General features: G+C 34.7%; 1 protein-coding gene across 3 annotated transcripts in view; it reads left to right on the top strand.

Moving 5' to 3' along the window:
• The window catches only part of ATG2B (autophagy related 2B), a 49,660-nt gene that overhangs the window by 1,423 nt on the left and 27,157 nt on the right, over positions 1–21,080 (top strand). For all 3 annotated transcript variants that reach the window (XM_027718369.2, XM_027718370.2, XM_027718368.2), the window contains exons 2-16: positions 2,723–2,885; positions 4,650–4,802; positions 5,795–5,897; positions 7,251–7,413; positions 7,887–8,066; positions 11,300–11,396; positions 12,438–12,620; positions 13,299–13,453; positions 14,171–14,282; positions 14,422–14,683; positions 15,547–15,697; positions 16,247–16,339; positions 16,519–16,707; positions 17,954–18,227; positions 19,925–20,030. In XM_027718369.2, coding sequence (XP_027574170.1) covers positions 2,723–2,885; positions 4,650–4,802; positions 5,795–5,897; positions 7,251–7,413; positions 7,887–8,066; positions 11,300–11,396; positions 12,438–12,620; positions 13,299–13,453; positions 14,171–14,282; positions 14,422–14,683; positions 15,547–15,697; positions 16,247–16,339; positions 16,519–16,707; positions 17,954–18,227; positions 19,925–20,030 — 2,384 coding nt within the window. The remainder of the gene's footprint in view (positions 1–2,722; positions 2,886–4,649; positions 4,803–5,794; positions 5,898–7,250; positions 7,414–7,886; positions 8,067–11,299; positions 11,397–12,437; positions 12,621–13,298; positions 13,454–14,170; positions 14,283–14,421; positions 14,684–15,546; positions 15,698–16,246; positions 16,340–16,518; positions 16,708–17,953; positions 18,228–19,924; positions 20,031–21,080) is intronic.

Genomic DNA, 21,080 nt, shown 5'->3' with positions numbered 1-21,080 from the left:
CTTAAGCACTGCAGTGAGTCAGTCCTTGACTTCCAGGGTAGCACTGATCATGAACTAGGTACTTTGGCTTACTAAGTTTTTCCAAAATGCATTTTTACTAGACTACATACTGGCCGTGGTGGGTACATTTTAAAATACTTGTGAATTTATGATGTTTTCAAGTAATACTTTTCCAATTGTTTGTGTGAAAATATGTTGGAAAGTGGTAGGAGACAGACGTTTGCAGAAATGCTCAATGGTACCAGTGTTTGTTGTTTGCTTGTTTGTTCATTTCTTTTTTAGCTGTGTCTGCAGCTTGTTTTCTGTGTCAGGCTTACAGTAAGGCCGGTCGCTTTAATTGAATTGTTATGCCCTCTAGTGGGTATAGAGCACTCTTTGCGAGTCAAAGTGATATTATTTAAAATGTAAATACTTTGTAACAGCAGCAGTTACGGGCCGGTACTAAATATGCAGTTCTTTACGTATACACAGTGATTAAATGAATATACAGTAATGCTTAGGTGATTTTCCCCGTTTGTGGATCAGCATTTTTCTGTTCCACTTGTAAACAATGACATGTTTGAGGTTCCCTGCACGTGACTTTGTCGTGTATGACAGATTGCAAAAACAGATGTCGCGGAAGTACTACACCTCTTTTTTCCCCCTAGTCATTGTAACCTTGTGCTCAATGAATCACCTCGATGACTGCATTTTTACGTGGTATCCATTTTTGTGGATACTTCTGTTCATTTTAGCACTGTAGATACTTTAGCCAACATTGTATGTGTTTATAGATTGTAGAGGTATGTAGGAATACCTGGGGCTATTAATGTAATGCCTTTGCCTTTTGGGACCTGGACTGTTTAGAAAAATCAAAATGTAATGCATAATGTTTGTGGTTGAATTTTAATATACATCATATAGCACTTTTGCTGTATATTACTAGTGCTACTGTGATTTCTAGCGGGAGACTTTTGGTCAGTTATGTGGAAACGAGTCCTGTCATGAAGGCTGTGCTTCAGTTTTAAAATTTCACTTGAAATGCTCTAATTGCTGCTTTCTAGGAACAACTGGTCTGTTTATGAAGCAATTTAGCTCAAGAATGCTTCATTTATTTTTTTTTTTTGCTTATAGATAGTAAATTTCTGTTTTAAAATAATAAACAATGTATTAAAATATCCTTATTTTTATCACCATGTACATTGGTAGTAAAAACACATCTCAGTCAGACTTATTCAAAATATAGTAGCTAGCTTAATTCCTGCGATGGCAAAGTACTTTATAAAGGTTCAAGTAATTTAAATGAACCTGTGATATTTTAAAATACAGTTTTCATTTGAAATTTTGGTTTTGCCTATCTCAGGCTGTTACCACACGTGTAATTCTTATGTTTAAGTTCAATTATATTTGAACTTTTATACTTGAGTTGAAAATAAAGTTTTTATGTCACTGAATGTTAACTGATTATTTGATTCCTAAATAATTTTGCGATAGGACTGTTCAGGTTCTGTTTCTTTAAAGTTGATGTCTTTTCCTGCTGTCCTGAGTGGACTTTGGAACAGAAACTAGAAAAGCTGAACATGCAAGGCAAACAAGATTCCAAAAGCAAAGTTATTAAGCATAAGCAAAGCAACAAGTTAACATGATGGGAAACTTGCACCTGGAGACATGAGTGAAAAATGTAATTTTCTGAAAACTTATTTATTTTTAAGTTATTCTATATAATTGGAACATTTTAAATATGATTAAAATGGAAAACAACTTTTAAAAACAACTTTTATTTTTTCCAAAAATTTTGATGTTGAATTTATGCATTTTCTCAGGTAAAATCAGCAGCCTTGTTCAACACAGGAAGGTCAAACCCACACTTTTTCTTGCCATTTGAAGATTATGTCCTGTTATTACAAGCACTGTCTTTAGTAGGGTCTTGTTTATATTGGAAAGTTGCACTCACCGAATTTGGTATGTGATTTAGATTGTTTTTTGTTTCATTAAAGCAGCCTCGGTAGTTCTTGTTCCATAATTTCAGTTTTAACTACATTTTTGAAGCAGGGCACAAACAGGGATTCACTTTTTTTTTTTTTTTAACGTAAATGAGAAGAATGTTTTGTCTGTATGGATGTAATAAAACCTATATAATGCAACAAGGGAGTCTTTTCTGAGGATTGTGGAAGATTTAAAAATCTGAAGTTACTACTTCAGAGCTAGTACAGTACTAAGGGCAACTTGATTGTAGCATTTTACTATAAAGATATGATTTAGAAATTGCAAGTATGTTACACAGCAGGAAGTGATTGTTTGGTTCCATTGATCCAGTGTCACAGAGAAATCAAAAATGAACATTACACTGAAGATACATGCTATGAAATACTCCTGTCACTAGGAGTTTAGGTACTTTTTGTACTTTTACTGTCAGCCTGTTTTCAGTTTTTTCAAGTACTGCCAAAGAAAGAATAGATTTACTTTTGTTAGTACTGTAGTATTTGTAAGAGTAAGTTAGCAGATATTTTTTTTGAATAGCCAAAAATACAGATTATACAGCTACCACAGAGCAATCTGTGTTATGCTGAAATCTAGGTAATTAATGTGAAACAAATTGCAGTGGAATTGAAATACTTGAAAGTGAACATTTTTTGTCTTTCTGAGTATAATTCATTTTCTGGTAGTCTCAAAGTGTTTTATTAGTTGAATGCATAATTATGGAGATGATTTTTAAAAACATTTTTTTTTTGTTCTCTTCTAGTGTCTTAATGAGATCCTGGAGTCTGCAGATGCACCTCTGGAAGTCACAGATGGATTTATCCAATCAATTTCTTTATCTGTTCCATGGGGGTCATTGCTACAGGATAACTGTGCATTAGAAGTAAAAGGATTAGAGATGGTCTTCAGGCCGAGACCAAGACTTGGTACGCTTATTTTTTCATTTTAGAAAAGGAGATTCTTTACAGTTTTTCAGAGTCAAAAGGCTACTCTTGCTTTAGTCAATCTTTGCCTTATTTAAAATGCCATTTAGTTTACATACGTTAATGTTAGAGAATGTAATAAAAAAAAGAAACTCTCAGGTGTTCATCAATTGGTTGTCAACTCAATTAATTGTTGTTCTGTTAAATAGCTTAAAATGATAAAATGCTCTTACTGTTGTATCTCTTCCAATACTGTGTGGAAAGGAGTTTTGATTAGCTACTGGGTTTGGGTGTTGTATGCCAAATGCTGTCAGTCAGCATTGGTAGCTGGCAGTAGGATAATACCATAGTAACCATGAAGGGGGGTTACAGAGAGGTTCTGGCTTTCTTTGGCTACTTTAGGGTAAAAGATTCCTCTTCTTGTGTATTTGGAGAACAACTAATGCAATTTAATTGCTATCACAGTCTTAAATAATGACTTTTAAGTACTCTAAATACTTACCTTTATGTAATCTAATGCTGAGAGGATTGGCTGAGTTCTTCTGACTTGTCTGTATCCAGATGAATCTAACTGATCTAGTGATAAATTTTCACTGGTCACCAAAACTCCATAAATTCTGCTAAGATGTGTTGTTATAGCATGTGTGGAGCACTTAATGTGTGAAAATTGTAGCTTGGTTGTCTGAAGAATTTTAGTTTGTTTTCCTTTTTATAGTGTGGAGAAGATGGAATAAAATATTTCTTTAAACGTATCATGAAGAAGAGAAAAGCGTGCATAAAACCTATTTTTCATCTGTTGCAAGTTACCTTAAATAACTTCAGTTTTGAGCTATCTTACTTTCTGATGTAAGATTACTGCTTTAAGAGAATGATAGGATTAGGAGGAAACTTTTTATTTATTCACTTGCATCCATTTAGTTCTCTTCAGTGCACTGTGCTTTATAATAGAATAAACAGTGTAGAAAAACCCCCACAGAGCTGGTTTTATCACACATCTATAGCCTCGTGGATGTTTCCAGACCTGAATGCTAGACTGAAATGTTTTGCCTGTTTAACCTGTTTGTATTTGTGCTAGTTTTACTTTTTTCTGCCTACACCAGAGCGTTTTAGTTGAATTTGATTAACTTTTCTAATCTAGTTTTATAGTATTTGCTCACAATGGGCTTGGCGTTAACTGGTAGGAATGAATTGTCAATTAAATTAATCTGGCTGATGAAAACTTGTTCAGATTAATACCTACCATGCCCTATGATTTTATTGTGTTCTACTTACTGTATCAGGTCTATGTTAGTCATTTAAAATGTTTTCTAATATGCTAAGATAACATCTTAAACCTTGTTTAGTCTTTCTTCATGTAGGATATGTTTCAGATGGAATAAGAAACCTTGAAATAATTCTTAAAAATAGGACTGATTTAATTTTGCCAATTATGCCTGCAAAAGAATACCAATATAGTAAAAGAACTCCAGAAATTATTCACTTAAACCAGTGCTGAAGATTGGTTACGCTGTTAATTACTTGGTTTCCTCTTATTTATATTGAATTTTGAAATACCAGAATCTTATCAATGCAATCTAAGTAGATTAAAATAATTTTAAAATAGTAAAGTCTATAAAGAGAGATTGTAACTAAATTTGTTTTTAAGTATGACTTTTCACTAAACTGTTGAAATTCTTTCCCGGGTGTGCCAAATGTATTACTTTGTTTTGTCTTTATAGTTTCATAATGTTCACAGTCAAATTTATTAAGACTTCTTTTACTCCACAGCATCTGGTTCTGAGCCTATGTATTGGTCAAGTTTTATGACCAGTAGTATGCAGCTTGCAAAAGAGTGTCTTAGCCAAAAACTGACAGATGAACAAGGAGAAGGGTCCCAGCCTTTTGAAGGACTTGAGAAATTTGCAGAAACTATTGAAACAGGTATGAATTAATTACTGAAATCTGAATTAACATCTGAGATTAAATTGGTTTATGTTGTGTCTTGGTTTTACAAAATGGCATCTCAATTGCCATAACTTATCTGACAAATTTTCATTTGTTAGCATTAGTTGTAAAATTTAAAGAGGAAGGGAGGACAGTTGATCTTGCTTTTGAAGCAGAGAAAAAATGCCCTATTTACTTACTAAAATATCTGTATGCTTCCTTCAGTGGACAGAATGAACCCTGTTTCAGGGCAAGTTGGTGTTTGTTTTCACCAGAATAAATCCAGCTGAATCTGCACCTGAGTGATTGGTGAGATGCCTTAGTTTTGGAGATACCAGTTTAATTCATCACACAAACTTAGATTGTTAGTAGTGATGCTGTTGAGAGAGAAATGGAGAATATTTTTTCAGCTGTTTTTATGCAAAGCTGACCTGTTATGATATATCATGCCACCATAATCACACCATGTTGATAGAAGTACTTCAGAAATCTTATTTTTTTGTTGGAGGTGTTTTTTTTAAATGGAAGAAAATAAGGCCTTATGACCACATTATGTGCTGGAGAACTTAGTGCTGAAAAGTGTGAGCTAAGGGAAATGTTCAATCTAGAAATGGAATTATTCAGTCCGAGCAGTGTGGTGCTGCCCAAGGTTTAGGAGTTCAGATGTGGTGCACAATGAAGCAGATACTTTCTTTGAGGATCATCCACACTGAACTACAGAACAACTTGGTTTGACCTGTCACTTGCTCAAATATCCAAGCCTTAAAGACCAGTTGTACACTATGGATGTACATATTGGACATTTAGTAGGAGTTAAGATTGTCTCTTGGTGTCTTGTTACATTGTTAAATTCAATTGATTATTTCCACTGAAATAAGGGCCGAGAACTTAAACAAAATGAGAGACCGTTTAATAGTTAATTACAAAAGTATTTGTTAAGTAACTTGACTTAATTGCCTACACTGTATTTCTTTGTTTTATCTTTTAAGTTCTAAGAAGAGTGAAAGTTACCTTTTTAGATACTGTTTTGCGAATAGAACATGTGCCAGAGAACTCTAAAAGTGGAACTGCACTTGAAGTCAGAATTGAAAGGTAAACATTTTTTTCTTTAATCTGTAAATTTTTTTTTCCTAAGGCACTTTTTGCCATTTCTTGCAGAATACATTTCATTCATGACACATATTCTTAGTATACAGTTAGACATTAGCTCTTGAGTACCTCTTCTGAGTGGAGCATTTTCTCCACTCAGTTTCCACTTAACATCTTTACACTAAGGTTATTCAACCATCGAATTAGAGGAGTTCGGGGTTATTTTCCCAAATAAAAGTGTTCATCAATTTCCACAGTTAATGAATACCATTTCTTAGATGTTCAACAGTTTTATGTAGATTGCTGGCAAATCAGGCCATCTCTTCAGTTTAGAAAAGGGACCAACCCTTTTGAGTAAGACACTTCAGATCTTTTCAGAAAGAAAGGTACACTCCTGGGGAAAAAAACCCAAACAAACGGAAAGAGTTTAGGTCCTTTGTGAGCTTTCAAAAGAGCCCATGTGACTTCTGTAATTATTTTGAGCTTAGAATACTCTACACATTATTAAAGTAGATTTTTTTTAACCTATAGGAGAGTATAATCATACTTTTTTGCAAAGTATTGAGATCAGTACCAGATAAAACTGATGCTTACTGAGAGTTGCTAATGAAGTATATTCGGTTTTAAACATTTGAAAGCTTCAGGTTGTTAAGCTCAGTTCAGGAAAGATTAATAATCAATTGTGATTATTTTTCTAATGGAAGTCCATTTCCAGAACAAACCTTTTGTGATCTAAAAACTATATTGAAACAAACTGTTAAAAAATGTGTTGTTTTGACGTTTGATAGAATTTATTTATGGAAAAGTATATATATTTTTACACTGCAAATACCATCATGTGTAGACTTGCATCTTCTAAGAGTTGACTGTTTATACTGTCTCTTATAAGAAATTCAACATCATAGAAATTCTACAGGATTGTAGCATATTCTCTCAATTTTCAACTTTCATTTTGTCAGAATGTTACTTTCAAATAGTGCTATTAGACAACAGAAAAGTATTAGATGGCAGAGTTTTAAAAAGTTCAGATTCTGAAGCAAGAATTGTGTGTGTCCTAATGGAAAGATAAGTTTAGAAGCATTGGGCAGACTCCTTCACCTTCTGATCAGATTAGATGTAGGGACTAGGATAATACACTGGGGTATGTTTGCAGTGGAAGCATGTCTCAATTTTCCTGTGGTGTTCCATAGAAAATTTCAGGTTTCCACCCATTCCCAGAGAGTGGTGGATTTTCCATTCGTGACAGTGAATGGCATTGTAAATAGTCTGAAGAGAGAGAACATGTACAAACTTAAAGGCTAAGGAGCCTAATTTGTAGGCACCCACCATCTTTATTTCCTTTCTTTTGTCTCTCAGAACTATGTACTGTGATGAAACTGCAGATGAGTGCTCTGGAATTAATGTACATCAGCCCACGGCTTTTGCTCACAAGTTACTGCAGCTCTCAGGTGTCTCTTTCTTCTGGGACGAGTTTCCTGCGTCAGCAAAGTCCTCCCCAGTGTGTTCAGCTACACAGCTGGTAAAATTAAATACGTTATATGAGGGTGTAAATTGATGAAAGAATATATTGTTACGCTAATATACTAGGTTAATTCTAAAGGATACAAGAGTTGAACTTTTACTTGAATCTATGTTTGATAAGTTTTATAATCAATTGCTGTTGATTTGAGGAGGGGGAAGGAAATGGAGACTTTAGGACTGAGTAAAGTTTAGGACATATTGTATTGGAATCTGGTTGCAACTTTAAGAAGTACTCTACAATTCACTGTTCTGTGGAAACTTGCTCCTCTTTTTTTGCAAAGGCCTAAGGCTTCACATTTTACATGCTTTTTTTTTTTCACAGTTATCAGTACGTGTTTTCAGTGCCATTGTCATATTTATAGTTATGTAAAATGATTATTTGTGTGATATGCTTATTTGAAATGCTTCTTTTTTTTTTTTTTTCTTAAGAAATGGGGTACATTCTTATTCTTTTCTCTGTAACGTTTTAAGGCAACTGAACCAAAGCTTTCACCTAGCTGGAATCCAAAAATCATTTATGAGCCACATCCCCAATTAACAAGAAACTTGCCAGAAATTACTCCTTCTGACCCTGTCCAGATCTGTAAGCTGATTGGTAGAATGGAGTTGAGCCTAACATTAAAGCAAAATGAAGTACTTCCTGGAGCTAAGGTTAGTCATGCTTTCCTGGTCTTTAACTAAATTAATAGTTCTGTAGAATTTTTTTTTTTTTCTACTACATCCAGAAATTTGTAAGATTCTCAAGGGAACAGAATGCACTTAGTTTTCTTGTATATTCTTTATATTCAAACTGAAATCCATTAAAGAAGAATTTCTGTATGTTAGAAAGAGACTGAATTTAAGTGTTCAACAAAACAAGTAGATGTGGCGCTTTGATATGTTTTAGTGGGCAGAGTGGTATTCAGTTGAAGGTTGATCTTGATGATCCAACCTTAATGATTCTCTGATTCCATTCTATGAATTTGTGTGTTTGAGTTACTTCTGAGAAAATTATTTTGTTTTCATGGAACTCCTGCTACTATTCATTTGTCCTTTTTTCTTGTAGCACTATGACTGATTTGCCTACATATGTGTGGAATGTGTAACTGGTGATTGATTAAAATCACTTTGATTTTAAAAGGGTGTCATTCTCTTCAACAATTACAAGTAAACTGTAAATGATTAATTAAGTTAAATAATTTCAGACTTGCAGCATTATAAAACTAACATGAACATTTCTGCTTGTGAATTTTTATATTAAAATCTACAGTAAATCAAATAATAATGCCATAATGAAATACTAAAAATTTATATTTATATAAATGTAATATTTATTTTATATAAAGATGCAGGAAGCAAAGCAGTTGAAAATAAAGCCCTATTTTCCTAAAAAAGTGTGAGTATATAAGTAAAGTTGTGTAAATATATTCCCCTTGTCTCCAAATTTAAGACTGGCTATTGACCTGTCTTGTATACCATACTATATTTCATAGCAAGCATAAGGTTTCTACTGGAGTAAAAAGGTTTTTTTATGTCCAGCAATTTCTAGTCTAACTTTTCTTGTTAATTCAGTTAAGAAGGGGCCTTGAAAAGTTAAATAAAATTTCGTTTGGTGTGAAGTAGAAAAATGCTGGCTATTTCAAAAGCATGAATAGTTAATGCAGTTAACACCCTTAAATTAATTGATATCCAGATGTTGCTGAAGATTTTCCACTTTTATATCATTAGATGTATTTTAATATAGCTGGCAGAAAAATGTCAAGGGCAGAGTTTAGAGTAACTTTTGTTTTATACGAAATGTTCAATATAACGGAAGACTAAGCAGTGATCTCTGCAAGTTGTTCTTGAGTACAGGTAAAAAATGCTGTTAGGTTAAATAAGAGTAACAACCAAACTAGTGAATGGATGTAATACTACATGACAAAATTGAAGGAGCTGATTTTTGGTTTATCAGGTAGAGTTCATGCATATTAAAAGGAACATGGATACAGTATATTGCTTAGTCTAGTTTCAACTCTTTTTTTTTTACTTTGGAAACTGAATTATGTTACAACAGACGTTTCAAGCATGTAAAATACAAAGTGCACTTTGTAACTTCATGTCAAGTACACACATTTCAGTATTCATTTTCTTACAACTCTTTCCAAAGGATGGAAAAAATAGAGAACAGTATACAGAACTAAATGATCATTTATTTTCCCTGCTTAGGTAAATATTTCCTTAAGGTCCTTATGAGCAAAAGTATATTTTCATATAAATGCACTCATTTGGGTGCCTGTTTTGTTTGGTTGTTTTTTTTCCCATGAGTGTGGTGGCTTGACCTTGGCTGGCTGTCATGCACCCATCCAGCTGCTCTCACTAACACTTCTCAACTGGACAGCAGGAGAGAACGTGATGAAAAAGCTTGTAGGTTGAGATAAAGACAGGGAGGGCACTTAGCAGTTACTGTCACAGGCACAACAGACTCAACTTGGAGAAAATTAATTGACTTTATTGCCAAGTAGAATGGAGTTGAATGCTGAGAAACAAACTAAACTAGCTTTCCCTCACCCGTTTTTCTACACAGGCTTAACTTCGCTTCATAATTCCCAACTCCTCTACCTCCTCATCGCCCTGAGCAGTGCAGGGAGGATGGGGAATTGAGGGGTTGCACTCAGTTCATAACTCAGTTCCTCTCTGCTGCTCCTTCCTCCTCACCCTTTTCCCCTACTGCAGTATGGGTCCCTCGTGTTGCATTCTTTCACAAACTGCTTTAGTGTGGGTCCTATCCATGGGCTGCAGTCCAGCGGGATAAACCTGCTCCCACACGAGTTCTCCATGAACGATGGTTCCTTACATGAGAACCTGTTCCTGTGTGGGCTCCTCTCCATGGGCTGAGAACCTCCAGGAACCTGCTCCAGTGTGGGCTCCCCACAGGCTTCCTCCTGGGCACGTGTGTCTGCTGCAGAGTGGCACCTTGCATGAGCTACAGTGTAGATTTCTGCTCTGGTGTGATCTCTTCCAGAGGCTCTGGCAGCTGAAGCACCTGCTTCCCCTCTTTCTTCCCTGACCTCAGTGTTTGTAGGATTGTTTCTCTTGCTGATTTTTTTCCTCACTGCCCATGCAGCATTTTGCCCTTCCTTAAATATCTTTTGGAGGAGTCACTACCAGCTTTGCTGGTAGGCTCAGCTGTGTCCTGAGGTGTGTCCTTTACAGGTCTGGGTGGAACCAGCTCTAGGCAGACCCTGACCTCTTGTCCCTGCAGCAAAACCTCGCTGCCAATACCTTGCCACACCCAATACAATGAGTAATGATCATGAATGGACCAATGTCTGGGAGTACAGGATTCTTGAACTGAAAAATAAATCCATAGAAGTCTTTAAGATAGTTCTAGTTTGATTTACTTTCTAAAGCTAAGTGGCTTGCTTTGTTGCATACCATCTCAAAACAGCTGGACTTCTATAAACATCCCACTCGTCATGAAGAAAGTATGTGAATTTATTCATCTATATACTGAAGAGATGTCCTGAAGAGACCCTTCACAGTTTTAAGGTGTATTTCAGAAGGTGCTGATGTCAATATTTTATAATTAGTATGTAATAACTAACATTATATAGTTATTTATTTATGGAATTATTAAAAGGAAAAAAATTAGCAGATGAATGAAATTCTTGAGTTTTTCTCTTCTGAGATTGTGTATTTATTTTAACCTAATAGTGACGCATTTGCATTTATCCTGCCAAGCTACAGGTTGGAAGCAATACACAATTAAATTTCTAGGTGTTGTGCAGAAAATGAAGATGCTGCTGGAATGGCTATATTTACATCAAAAGCATAAAAAATCTATTATCAAAATACTTGATTCAAGACTTGCACAGAAAAATTCCTTCAGTGTTCTTGAAAGTGTTCTTCCTTTTTCTTTTTAGTTGGATATAGATGGACAAATAGACTCTGTACATCTATTTCTGTCACCAAGACAGGTGCATCTTCTTTTGGACATGGTAGCAGCTATTGCTGGACCAGGCAAGTGAACATTCTGTAAAATTTAAATATGTATTGCAATGACCAAAAAGTAAACGTTGCAAGATAAATGAATTTCCGTAGTGGAAAAAAAGTATTTGTGGTGAATTATTATGAATGTTTATCTGATATTAGCAAAATGCTTTGTAGCTGCTCTGAATTAGGGCTATGATCAATTTGTTGATTTCAGTTGCAAATTATAAATGCTAGTAATGAAAAGAATAACAAATAAGGCTTGACAAGTACTATATAATAGGACAAGAGATGAGAAAATTCTAAGTGGAGAAAATCAGGAGACCAAACCAATTGTGGTTCTTGTAGTGCTGTTTCATGAGAGTAGCTTACCTTCTTTGTCCTATGCTTTAGTGGCAGGCACAGAAATCATAGAGCAGACAGTAACTGAGTCTGTTTGTCCATATTGGTGAAGAATTAACAGCAGTGTTTGAACTACTGCATTGGAAGGATGAGGGTGTTTTGGTTTGTTCCCCCATCTACCTTATGTAACAACAATTATTAGGGTAGACAGTTGATCTTTTCAAAAAGATTTCCCATGTTCTGGGGAGGTAGTTAATATTCTTCTGATACTGATATATTTGTTGTGCTGGACTTGTTCACTGTTTTTGGACAACTGGAGAAGTATTACATATAGCTTCCCATGTGTGTGTGGTCTTCAAACCTGAAATTTTAAAACTTCCTTAAGAGTAAAACCTTTAAGAGATTGTGACCTTAGTCCCTAAAGCTGACTGAGAAATGTATGCTAATATTATATGTGACTTGCATATATGACCTTAAAATATTTTCTTCAGACTTGAAGTTAATGAATGCTGGGGAGAGAGTAGTCTGTTCTGGACAGGTAAAATCTTCAAACCAACAAAATGCACATAATACACATCTGATGTACAACAGACATGTGTTTGTATATATATATCTACAGATGCATATATATACAACAATGGTTAATTTTGAGATTAATTTTTGGATTTTCTTAGGGATACTGTTAAGGAAATTACAGTGGGCTTTCTGTCCTTTTTTTTTTGAATGCAGAGAGTCTAAACAGAATAGAATTGTCAAATAAAGATAGGAAGAACCGACCAATGCAACAGGAGGATGAGTACCGGATTCAGATGGAGTTGAAACGTTATTTAAGAAAAGAGTCTTTATCTGCAGGAGCATCATCCGAACAAAGCTTCTATGAGACAGAGAGTGCCAGAACACCTTCTAGTCGTGGTAAGTATAAAAGATAGTGCAACATAGCAAATAATCAGTTGTTAATATTGTTTAAATTGAGTGTTCAGCTTTGAATCTTACCAACTTATGTACTGAAATAGCATTACAATTATTTGATGTCAAAGTTATTGATTGTAAAGTTGAATAAAAAATTAACTATTTTAGGTATCGGGCTAGACTTGATTCAGTATTTCATTAAAACTGTTGGGTTTATATTAATGTGCACACAGCAAATACACATGCAGTGTAACATCTTTTCAAATGTATGGTTAAGGAAATTACATCTAGAATAGAAATTACATCTAATAGTTGTATTTTCCTGATATTTTTATTTCAATTTTTTTTGCTAATTATTTTTAATGTGAAAGTGGGAACTTTGGTTTGTCAAAAGGAGAGTGCATGAATTTCTATAAAATATGCTACCTTGAACATGAAAATGAGACGTTTAACTGTTTTAGTGGTCATTAGGGTTTTTTCCTTTTGATTTTTATTTAAATCTCTCTCCATAGACACTATTAGTCTCAGTGTCAAGAAACCTTGGAACTTCTGTAAATAATGTATTTAGCTGCTTATTCTGTCTAGCAGTTAGATTTGTAAACTTATGAATACATTTCTGTTAAAAGTAAAGTGATTTTTTTCATAAGAAAATAACTCTTTACTATCTATGGTTCTTATTAGAAGAAGAAGTTTTCTTCTCAATGGCTGAAATGGACATGTCTCACAGCCTTTCCTCCCTTCCACCTCTTGGAGACCCTCCAACCATGGATCTAGATTTGTCTTTAACCAGTACATATACAACTACACCAGCAGGATCTCCACTGAGCACTACAGTGGTATAGTATTAACTACATTTAAAATCTTTTTAATATTAACAGTTTTGTCTGACACCATTGCATAACTGTTGCATTCTTTACATTATCAAGAACTATGGAAAAATTCTAGAACAATGGAAAGTGTTTAGAGCTGATAATATTCCTTTTCTGCTATGGAAATTGAAATGGAATGGTTCTCATTTATTTGGCCACTAAGCTAAGAAATGTGTTTTCAAATGCCTTGAAGCTTATGTGGGATGCTTTGTGATTCATTTTCTTTTTAATAGCTGCATGTTTGCCACCTGGGTTTTCTTTCAATGTAGACTACACAGGCTGTGACAATAAAAAGTACAAAATTGTTGTATTACATTATTCCTCAAACAACATAAAAGCTTAAGTTGTTGTTATCACCATCTTTGCTAAATTTGTTATATGCCTAGTGTTTTGCTTAATGAAAACCATGGAGAATAGTTGAGCATATATTCTCCCATTTCTCTGTAAAAAGCACATGGAGTGCAACTTCAGCTTTAAAAATATGTGGGTGTAGAAGATCATAGAATTAAAAAGCATACCCCAAAGTGAAGCAAATCTACATTAATAAGTTGAGCACTAATACCCCATGAAATGGCATGATGTTGATTATACATGTTGGGGTTTTGTGTTTACCTTATTATTTATGTTTGATCTAATATCTAACAACTCTTTGCAAATTTAAGGTCATATATGTTTTTGTTCTAGCTTCAACCAACTTGGGGTGATTTTCTTGATCGTAACAAACAAGAGTTACAGCCTCCAAGAGGTTCTTCGCTAGCAGCCAATATGGTTCACCAGACTTCCTTAAGAAGGACATGTAAGTAACAATAGATAGATAATTCTGAAAATGAATTGTTATGCAGCAACTTGGTAAAAAGAAATTAAAATCAAAAGTAAGATGATTTTATAAATGTGTTATTGCTGAAAAATTACGTGAACTTAATTTTGTATTTCAGCTATTCCATCCAGATCTGTTTCTGTGGATGAATCCAGACCTGAGCTGCTTTTTAGACTGGCAGTTGGAACTTTCTCAGTGTCTGTACTTCATATTGACCCTTTACCCCCACCTGAAAGTTCACTGAACCTTAACCCATTGACACCAATGGCTCGGGATTTCTTTGCCCGAATAGAAAAGATCGAGCCAGTTAAGTTTTCAACAGAAGATTTTCTGTCCTTCCGAGAAGTATTTGCAGAAGCTTGTTCTCATGATCACCTTAGGTATAACTTTGCTTATTAATAAATATAATTAACAAAAATATATTTTAAGTAAATTTGAATTAAGTTTATTTCCATAGGAATTGTGTCACTTAATATTTGAATTGCATTAGACTTCTTTATTAATTTCAAAATAGTCTTGAATTTTGACATCTGTTGTCCAAGACTTTTTTTAAATTAAGAAAAAAAATATTATAAACATTAAAATCACCTAGCTTTTTAATAGATGGATTAAACTAGGTACAGTTTCTACCACAGGAGTCTAGAGTCAAGAATCATTAAGGTAATTATTGCTTTAGAAACAGCTGTGTTTTACAGGACTATTTTTATTCCACTGTAGTGATTTCTGCTTGAAGGAGCTTAGGAGTTTACTTAGTGCAAAATAGTGTATTAATAGAGATAAAACATAAGTGTGAACAAAATCATAAAGTCAGTCAACAGTCCTTTTTTGCAGAAGTTTTTACCATCCCAGTACAGTGTATGAAGTAAAATATGTAAGGGTGTATATACCTTTTCTTACCTTATGCATGCAATTTAGACTTTGAGACATTTGACTTTTTCATTGTCTATCTAAGGATGTTAGATTTATGTGACTTGCACCTCAGGTTAGATGTCTAAAATGTTCTTTACAAATTTCTCTATGTTGACCATTGCTGAATGTGTAACATAAGTGAGCTCCATTGTCTTCGTTGCAAAATCTGTTATAATTAGATATTTTCATATTTTTTAAGAAATTATGGTTCTTTTAATGATTTTAAAGGATTGTAGTGATCCTATTTTGCATATTTAAATCTTGACTTTGTTATTTTTATTGACTTTGATATTGTTTTATGCTACTTTTCATAATTCATAATTTTAATAATTAGGTTTATAGGTACTGGCATCAAAGTGTCTTATGAACAAAGACAAAGGACTGCCTCTCGAAGTTTTAGTACTGATTTATCCATTGGTGATATGGAGTTCCTGGAATGCCTTTTTTCTACTGACTTTCATTCCAAGCAGCCTCACTATACAGAGGTATGTAAAATATAGAGAGAGTTCCATAGCAAAGAAATTTTAATTGTATAACTGACAATGCTAGATTTTAAAATGGTTGTAATTTAAATTTTTCTTGATTTTTTTTTTTTTTTTTTTTTTTTTACTATGTTAAATATCTTATGGTTTTAAGGTACACCTTCTATTTTAATTCTGAGCTCAGATAGTGAATCTGACTGCTGTCATACCTGACAGGAATAGCACCAAGCAGCCAAACTTCACTAGTTTACTTCTTTTAAATCTGCTTAATGCAGTTTGGGAATTAGAGTAAATGTTTTCTAAAAATTAACCAATGGAGTTGAGCAATGCAAAGGTTTCTTTGCATGATGATGATTCTTCCATCTCTTTTAATGGTAAGAGACATCCAATAAAGTAGCTGAGTAAGTGCATTGAGTAAGCAGTTCTGTTCACTGACTTGAATGTGGGGTTACCTACTGTCTGTTCTAGGTAAAATGTCCTAAATACCTTCTTCTGTGTCAACTCTTTCCTCCTTATTTATTAAGTACTTTTAATACTTTTTTTTTTCTAAAGCTGCTGACATTTCATTCTGAAGAAAGAAACGATTCTCATACTGTGCCATGCCTTCAGCTGCATTATAAGCATTCAGATAATAGAGGACCTCAGGTAAGGTGGCAGATTTAAAAGACCAAGTTTCTGTGTAATAACCTTTGTCTAATTTGGTTTATTTGAACAGAAAGCTATCTAACTTGTAAAACAGAGAGTCCTTAACTCTCAGTTATTATGATTTGTTTCACTGTGTTGTTGTTGTTAAAGATTTTACTGCTTTTTCTCTTTCTTTTTAGGGTAGTCAAGGGAGACTCAGTTCTGTACCACAGAAGGCAGAGTTACAAATAAAGTTAAGTCCAGTATTTTGTGAGCTGGATATTAGTATTGTAGACAGATTGAATTCCTTACTTCAGCCACAGAAACTAACTACAGTGGAGATGATGGCATCTCACATGTATGCTTCTTACAATAAGCACATAAGTCTGGTAAGTTAAAAGAGAGGTAGATTAATAAACTTGCTGGGTTTTTTGCAGGAGGAAGGCAGGATGGCACTAAGCCTGAGATTGCTAGTTCTGATTGATTTGTGGTGGTTGAGGGTTGTTTTTTTAGTGTGAGGGGGTTTTTGTTTCTTTTTGTTCTGTTCTTTTGTTTGTTGTTGTTTTTTTTTTTAACTTCTGACACAGAACAGTAGCCATGTGACATAGGTTCTCATTTTAGATTCAGTGATTGCATGTTTAATAACACACCTAAAGACAATGGTAGATACTTCACAAACTGCATAAATTCTCAGCTTCTTGAAGCAAGCAGAACTGAGCCAAAAAGAGGAATCTTGACTGACTTCTCATCCCTGAACTCTCTCATCATGCTCTCCAGCAACTGATGTAAACTGTTGCTGACAATTACACTTCTGTATTGAAATCTTTGTCGGCCCAGTTGCTTCTGCCTCTTTCTATCTGCTTTCGGGGTAGGTCACAGAGAGGATAGGGAGCATATGCTTTGCATTCCAGTGACTGGGGACCAACAGAAGTTTTAGCACAATAACATTAAACTGGTCTACTTTTCTTGAAGTACTTGAGGAACGATTAATACAATTAACTACACAGCAACAAATATCTTCATGTAATTTTATTGCTACATCGATCGATTCCAAAAAAATCAGTCTTCAAACCTATTTAAAAGAACCCTTATTTAAAGAATGTGTAAGACATCAATCATTTCTATCAATATGGTTGTGTCCTGAGAGTTTGATTCTTTTCAGTGTTGGTCAGCAAAATGCTACACTCAGGGAGGCTTTGAAGGACATGTCAGTGACAGGAGCTGGATGACATGACTTGCTGAAAGGGGCAAATACACAGGGTAATAATTCCTGGCTTCTTAACAGTCACAATTTTAAAAAAAATATCTGAGACACAGTATTTCCTAACTGCAGCTGAGTATTGTTTGGTACTCTGTCTATAAGAGAAAAAGAAAGATGCGAAAATAGACTTTTTTTAAAGGATTGCTAACTTCTGCAAATACTTGACTTCTAACTAAATAGAATCTTAACAGCACCAATAATAGAAAAATATTCTAAGACTAATAGCCGCTGGCCTTAATGTGTGTTTTCTGTGATACATAAATAATATTTTTCTTTTTTAGGTATTGCATCATCAAAAAGCTTTCCCCATAGTCACTTTTAATGCAGTTTTCTCTAATTTAGATTTTTTTTTTTCCATTTACTTTGTTTTTCAGCATAAAGCATTTACTGAAGTTTTTCTGGATGATTCACATACTCCTGCAAACTGTAGAGTTTCAGTTCAAGTCACTGCCCCAGCATTAAATCTCTCTGTTCGCTTCCCAATACCTGACCTACGGTCAGATCAAGAAAGAGGACCATGGTTTAAGAAATCACTTCAGAAGGAGATTCTTCATCTTGAATTTACAGATATGGAATTTAAAACTGAATTTATAGGAGGGTCAACTCCAGAACAAGTTAAATTAGAGCTTACCTTTAAAGAGCTAACTGGTAAGAATGTTAACATTATATTAAATGTTCTTTTTATTTTCCCAGATACTGTGTAGTTGAGAAAAAGGTCCTCTCATATGGATTAACATAGGGAGTGTCTTTCCACCTGAATTTTTGAGTAGATATCTCTGCTGTAGTTTAGTGCTCTGTACTAAATACCAACATAAGTGAAAACAAAATAATAGGAGGCTAATGTATCTAAGTGTAGTGCTTGCATTCTTGGTTTTTGAGATCTGAGCTAGTATTCTATTTTCTGTTACATTGTTATACCAGTTTGTTTCAATTTCATGTATCTCTCTGTTCTCTATCCCAGGTAAGTTTTGTAGATTCGTAGGAGATTACTACAGCTCTGTAAGTTACAAGTCTAGTCTAGAAATGAAGAATCCTTGGATGAAGGGATAGAATGCACCCCCAGCAAGGTGCTGGCCACACAAAACTGGGGGGAGTGGCTGATACACCTGAAGGCTGTGCTGCCATTCAGCAGGAGCTTGATAGGCTGAAAAGTTGGGTGGGGAGAAACCTAATGAGGTGCAATAAGATCAAGTGTAGGGCACTGCACCTGGAGTAGAGTAACTCCAGTATCAGTACAGGTTGAAGGCTGACCTGCTAGAGAGCAGCTCTGGAAAGAAGGACCTGGGAGTATTGGTGGATGACAAGATGACCATGAGCTGGCAAGTGTGCCCTTGTGGCCAAGGAGAGGCAGTGGTGTCCTGGGGTGCATCAGGAAGAGTCAAGGCAGGTCGAGGGGGCTGATCCTCTCTCTCTACTTGGTTCCAGTGAGGCCACATCTGAAATGCTTTGTCTGGTTCTGGCCTCCTCAGTACAAGACAAGAAGCTGCTGGAGAGGGTCCAGCAGAGAGCAATAACGATGATGAGGGATCTGGAGCATGTCTCATATGAGGAGAGACTGTGGGAGCAGGGTCTCTTTAGTCTGGAGAAGAGAAGGCTGAGAGGGGATCTCATTAATGCATATAAACCTCTCAAAGTGACGTGCTAAGAGGATGGTGTCAGACTCATTTCAGTGGTGCCCAGAGACAGGACAAGGAGTAATGGACATAAACTGAAGTTTCACCTCAGCACAGGGAAGAACTTTATATTGAAGGTGGCAGAGCACTGGAACAGGATGCCCAGGGAGATTGTGGAGTTTCCCTCTCTGCAGATATTCAGAACCAACCTGGATGTGTTCCTGTGTAACCTGCTCTAGGTGACCCTGCTTTGGCAGAGACTTTGGACTAGATATTCTGCAGAGGTCCTTTCCAATCCTAACGATTCTGTGATTCTGTGATTGATTCCCTAAATAACCATTGAGAAAACTTTAATAATTTCATGCCTCTAATACCTCCCAAAGTAATAAATCTGTGAAACTGATTTATATTTGCAACCTTCTCTGCTTATGTGTCATTTCGTGTACTTATCAAGGCTGTGACAAAATGTAGTGATGCTATAAGTGTAAATGCAGATATCTGTGCATTAGAAACATCTTGTTTTCTAACTACTGCTAGCTAGAAAATAATGTGAAATAATTTTTATTTCTAAAAGTTGATATTTTTTGGAGGAAGAGACAACCAAATTTGCCTAAGTAGCTTAGTAAATAGCATTGACAATTGCTATGTTAAACTCTAGCGTGAGGAGCAGCTAATCTGAAATTAGCAGTTGTCATTCCTGTGTTAATTTTTAAAAAATCTCTTTCTATTCAGGTTCATTTGAAGAAGATAATGCAGAAACACCAATAAAATTTTTTCAAGTGTCTGGTGGCACAGATGGAGATGTAACATCGTCATCAGACAATTTTGACTGGCCTCGGTAAAAAAACATTTGGGGTTTTTTAATGTGGGTTGTTTAGATTTTTAAGAAGCACTGTTATTTTTGTGATTTTAATGCAGAATGCCCGTGTGATAAATGCTTGAAAATAATTTGCAAAGAAAGAACATGTAACTTGTGAAAAGACCTCAAGAATTTATAAAAAAACAAAAAGAAGTATAAAAAACTCCTTGAGTATATGTCAGTGAAAGTTAGATGAATTATTAGACTCAACTTTCTCCCATTTTTTTTGTCACTTTACCTCTTCTCCTACTTCTGCATTCCAGACTGAATACCAAACAACCCCCCATCAAGTTTTGCCGAAAAATATAGTAATAATATGTTAATATTAGTTATATATTTATAATATATTAATAGTATTATATAATTATCTCATACATTATATAATATATTAATAAGCCAGAATAACAGTAAGAATAACTATATTGAGACTGAATTATTGCTGCTTATATCACATGCAAGGCAATACAGTACATGGGACTTACTGAAGAGAAGGACCTAGCAACTGAAGCATGTAATAAGATGTTTAAAGAGGCAATTTTAGATTTGCTACAGAATTTACTGTGTACTTTTTATGCCACAAAATTTAGTGGCTTCCTGACAGCAAGTTTGTAGGGAGATTTTTTCTTTTATAATGGCACAAATAAATTTTTCTGTAACAGTGTTTACATATAATATACTGCATCATGCAGTAGAGTATTTTGAATAGCTGTTAATGATCTAGTGAAACAAGCATTATTTTGGGAGAGTGCCAGGTTTTCCTTAAAAAAAGGTCACCTAAATGGTCACCTGATGGAATTGAAAAAAGCAGACAGTAACATTTTCTTTCATCTGATGGTTGTTTTTCCATGTCCCTTTGTATATGTAAGTTTGTTTTTTTTCTTAGCAGTATGGCTTTGGGTAATAAAATATGTTACTATCTAATAAAAAACATCCCTGGTCTTTGAGCTATTTAGTCTGTGTGTATTTAGTGGCAAGCCAGTAGAACTAGGGGACATGTGACAGTGCTTAAATATAAACATTATAAGCATA

Source organism: Pipra filicauda, unplaced genomic scaffold (assembly GCF_003945595.2).
Source record: "Pipra filicauda isolate LSUMZ 115617 unplaced genomic scaffold, ASM394559v2 scaffold27_size4233163_pilon, whole genome shotgun sequence".
Lineage (NCBI taxonomy): Eukaryota > Metazoa > Chordata > Aves > Passeriformes > Pipridae > Pipra > Pipra filicauda.
This window is presented reverse-complemented; position numbering and strand designations above follow the sequence as displayed.